Raw genomic sequence first — 3,521 nt, 5'->3', positions numbered from 1 at the left:
GGAGGGTGGGGTCAGGGGAGGGGGATGGCTCAGGCGGTAACGCGAGTGATGGGGGGCAGCAGATGAAGCTTCACTCTTGACCACCGCTCACCTCCTGCTGTGTGCCCGGTTCCTAACAGGCTGTGGACCGGTAGTGGTCTACGGGCCCGGGGGTTGGGGACCCCTGCTATAGGGTATTCCATGTATCAAGACATTCCATACTGTATTTATCCATTCCCACACTGATAGACATATAGGTTTATTATCATTTTTTCTTTTAATTATGAAGAAACAAAACAATCTTTTGGAAAATTCATTTACACATGGTAGCATTTTGTATTTAGGATCTTATTTTTGGAAGTAGGGCTGCTGGGTTAGAAGGCGTGCATATACATTACTGTTTTTTTTGCGGTATGTGGGCCTCTCACTGTTGTGGCCTCTCCTGTTGCGGAGCACGGGCTCCGGACGCGCAGGCTCAGCGGCCATGGCTCATGGGCCCAGCCGCTCTGCGGCATGTGGGATCTTCCCGGACCAGGGCACGAACCAGTGTCCCCTGCATCGGCAGGCGGACTCTCAACCACTGCGCCACCAGGGAAGCCCCCCCCCATGGCTTTTTTATACTGACATAAGCCCTACATTACTGTTTTGATCAATATCCCCACAATGTCTTCCTCACAGACTACCAACTTATAGTCCTATCAACAATGTATGAGTATATTTGTTTCCTCATTCCCTTTTTAATACTAGACCAGATCAATCTTTAATTTTTGCTAATCTGACAGGTGAAAAAAAGAAACTTATTTAATTTGCCCTTCCCTAATTACTAATGAGGCTAACCATCTTTTTATATGTTCTCTTCTTTTTTTCTGACTTGACCAATCATATAAATCATTCAGTTTTCTACTCCATTTTGCAATTTGTTTATAACAGTACAGAATATATTTTGGACGTTAACACCTTGTCTATTTCAAGTGCTGAAAATAGTCTTTTCCCAGGATGTCCTTGTCTTTTGACTGTTTCAGACAGATTCTCAAATGGCTTTTCCCCACACAATTGCATATTGTTGAGATTATACAAATTGGGCACTGAAAGGCACAAGCTATCTAAATAAATCATAATTCTGTGAAAATATACACGGATTAACTAGTATTCTATATCTGTAAAATGCTGTTCTTAACTTTCTGCTTTTAATTGTGGTGAGGAAAGAGGAAGGAGCTAACATGAATCAAAACCACATGTGGGGACCTCCCTGGTGGTCCAGCAGGTAAGACTGTGCACTCCCAATGCAGGGGGCCCTGGTTCGATCCCTGGTTGGGGAACTAGATACTGCGTGCATGCTGCAACTAAGGAGTCCGCATGCTGCGACAAAGATCCCGTGTGCTGCGACTAAGACCTGGCGCAGACAAAATAAATACATATTAAAAAAAAAAAAAAAAGCCATCTGCTACAAAGAGCACAACTGAATCTAATTAAAAACAAAACAAAACAAAACAAAACAAAACAAAACAAAACCACAGGCAACAAAGAGCTAGTATTTCACAGGTTCGGTTTTAGAGGTTATCACCTCCCCACTCCCACTGATTATAAAGCTAGTATTCAGCACCAGAGTCTAGAAATAATATATACATGATTATATTCACAAAAAATAGAAACCTAGTTTAGAATTAGCATGAGGTGAGTTTCCATTTTGAAACTCAGGATTTACAACCTTACCATTATTAGCTACGTTTCCAGTAGCACATGCTGTAAATTTCAAATTAAAAAAAAAAAATTTTAGAATCAGGAAACATTGGGAAATATTCTCTCCTTACCTGTTTCTTTAAATTTTCAACCATCTTCTGAACTGCAGCTTTTTCCTGTTTTACGGTTTCTATTTTTTGCCTAAAGGGACAATGAAAATATAACTTAACAGTTAGGCTCTAACAGTTGAAGTAAAATAGTTTTAGTCCTCACAGAAATGCCTTAAGAACATTTAAATATATGTCTTACCACATTTCTTCCTGAGATCCATTTAATTTCCCTAATTTCAGGTTAGAAATGCTGTCTTCTTCATTTAAAGTAGTAATTTCATTTCTCAAAATAGAATTTTCCTCTTGAAGCTTCTCAGATTCATATCTGAAGTACAGAGATTTTTAAAAAATAGTTATAACAAGGCAGGCATCTGGCATCTTTGGAAAATACTTTATAGTAACTTCCAATTAAACACATATTCCATGCTAGTTAAAAAGAAAAGCCTAAATTAGTAGTCTCTTGGTGCTTGGAAATCAAGCTACGACATATTGACTCATTTCTTTTGGGAAGTAAGAATTTCACTAAAAGACATTAGGGAAGTGTGACTGAAACACCTGAGCATGGAGACAGAAAGGAGACTCAATGCCCATCCTGGTTGCTGACTTTCTCAGTGGCAGGCATATGCTTTGAGCAAATTATTTATTTCAGTCTGAAGTCCTGCCTGCTCCTAAAAGACAAAAGCCATATTACTAAGCTGTGTGAGCTCCAGTTTTAAACCCCAGGGTACCTAGAGAAAGAAGATTCACTACATAAATGAAAGGGCCATGTCAAAATATGTACGCGAATGTTTACTTTGTGATTTCTTTCATCTCATTATGATTTTTAGAACTAAATATGGCCTGAAGTAAGATGAGGAAAAACTACGCCCAGAATTATTTTGTGTTTTCATATCTTTAAGATATTTCAGACATGATGTAGTATTTTACAAGTTTTTTTTTGAACCTAATTTGTTAGAAGGCTATTGCAATCATATTTTATAAAGTTGAGTGAGCAGTGGTTCAAATTAGTATCAGTTTTGTCTTTGTTCTTCAAGCATGTTTATCAGAATCTGATAGCTCCTCAAAAAATTATATGTTCTAAGATAAATTTCCAATGTTTACAGAATATCAGCCTGCACTTCAAGTGATATAAGTGAAAAACTATAAGCCATGAGACACAACACTTCTTCTATATTAGTGTAAGAAGAGACTCCTTATCTACCAAGTGAGTTAATGATACACGAAAGGCATTCATTCTCATATAACTTGTTTCATCAAAATGAAGAAAATAACCAACATTTAGCCAAAAAAACCCCACCAAAACTATCCATCCAAGTGAAGTGCTACAAAAGAGTTAAAGACTTGACACACATTGATGATGCACATGGTTAAACAACTAACACTCTCCATCGTGAACTTTCACACCCTAAATGAACGACATTTATTTCCTATAGAGGAAGCAGTGCCTCCTAGGCAGGGTTATTCTACTTGTTAATACGACACAGAAGCAGAAGGAAGTCTAAAGTACTGCTCTCTTCTTGAAGACTAACAGGTTAGTTTCTCTAGGCACAGCAAGCAGCGAAGTTAGATTTGGTGAGGTGCTCTGTGGGATTCCGTGAGGTGTAGAAGGTACATACATTACCTCAGAAGCTCAACTTTTTGCTGCATCTCACTGCACGTGATTTGCAAGTCATGCATCATTGCCTTCAGCTCTTCCTCCTTTTCTCCTTGAGAAGGTACATCTTTTTGCTTAACTAAAGCAGTGACTCTTTC

The 3,521-nt window shown here is 38.6% G+C and overlaps 1 protein-coding gene across 2 annotated transcripts in view; it reads right to left on the bottom strand.

Moving 5' to 3' along the window:
- NIN (ninein) overlaps window positions 1-3,521 on the bottom strand; it is a 96,268-nt gene that overhangs the window by 26,162 nt on the left and 66,585 nt on the right. For both annotated transcript variants that reach the window (XM_007446606.1, XM_007446607.1), the window contains exons 17-19: window positions 3,391-3,521; window positions 1,969-2,094; window positions 1,791-1,860 (exon numbers count right to left, since the gene is read on the bottom strand). In XM_007446606.1, the coding sequence (XP_007446668.1) occupies window positions 1,791-1,860; window positions 1,969-2,094; window positions 3,391-3,521 (327 nt within the window). The remainder of the gene's footprint in view (window positions 1-1,790; window positions 1,861-1,968; window positions 2,095-3,390) is intronic.

Source organism: Lipotes vexillifer, unplaced genomic scaffold, assembly GCF_000442215.2.
Source record: "Lipotes vexillifer unplaced genomic scaffold, Lipotes_vexillifer_v1.1 scaffold124, whole genome shotgun sequence".
NCBI classification, from domain to species: domain Eukaryota; kingdom Metazoa; phylum Chordata; class Mammalia; order Artiodactyla; family Lipotidae; genus Lipotes; species Lipotes vexillifer.
Note: the sequence above shows the minus strand (reverse complement) of the source record. Positions and strands in the feature narration are given on the sequence as shown.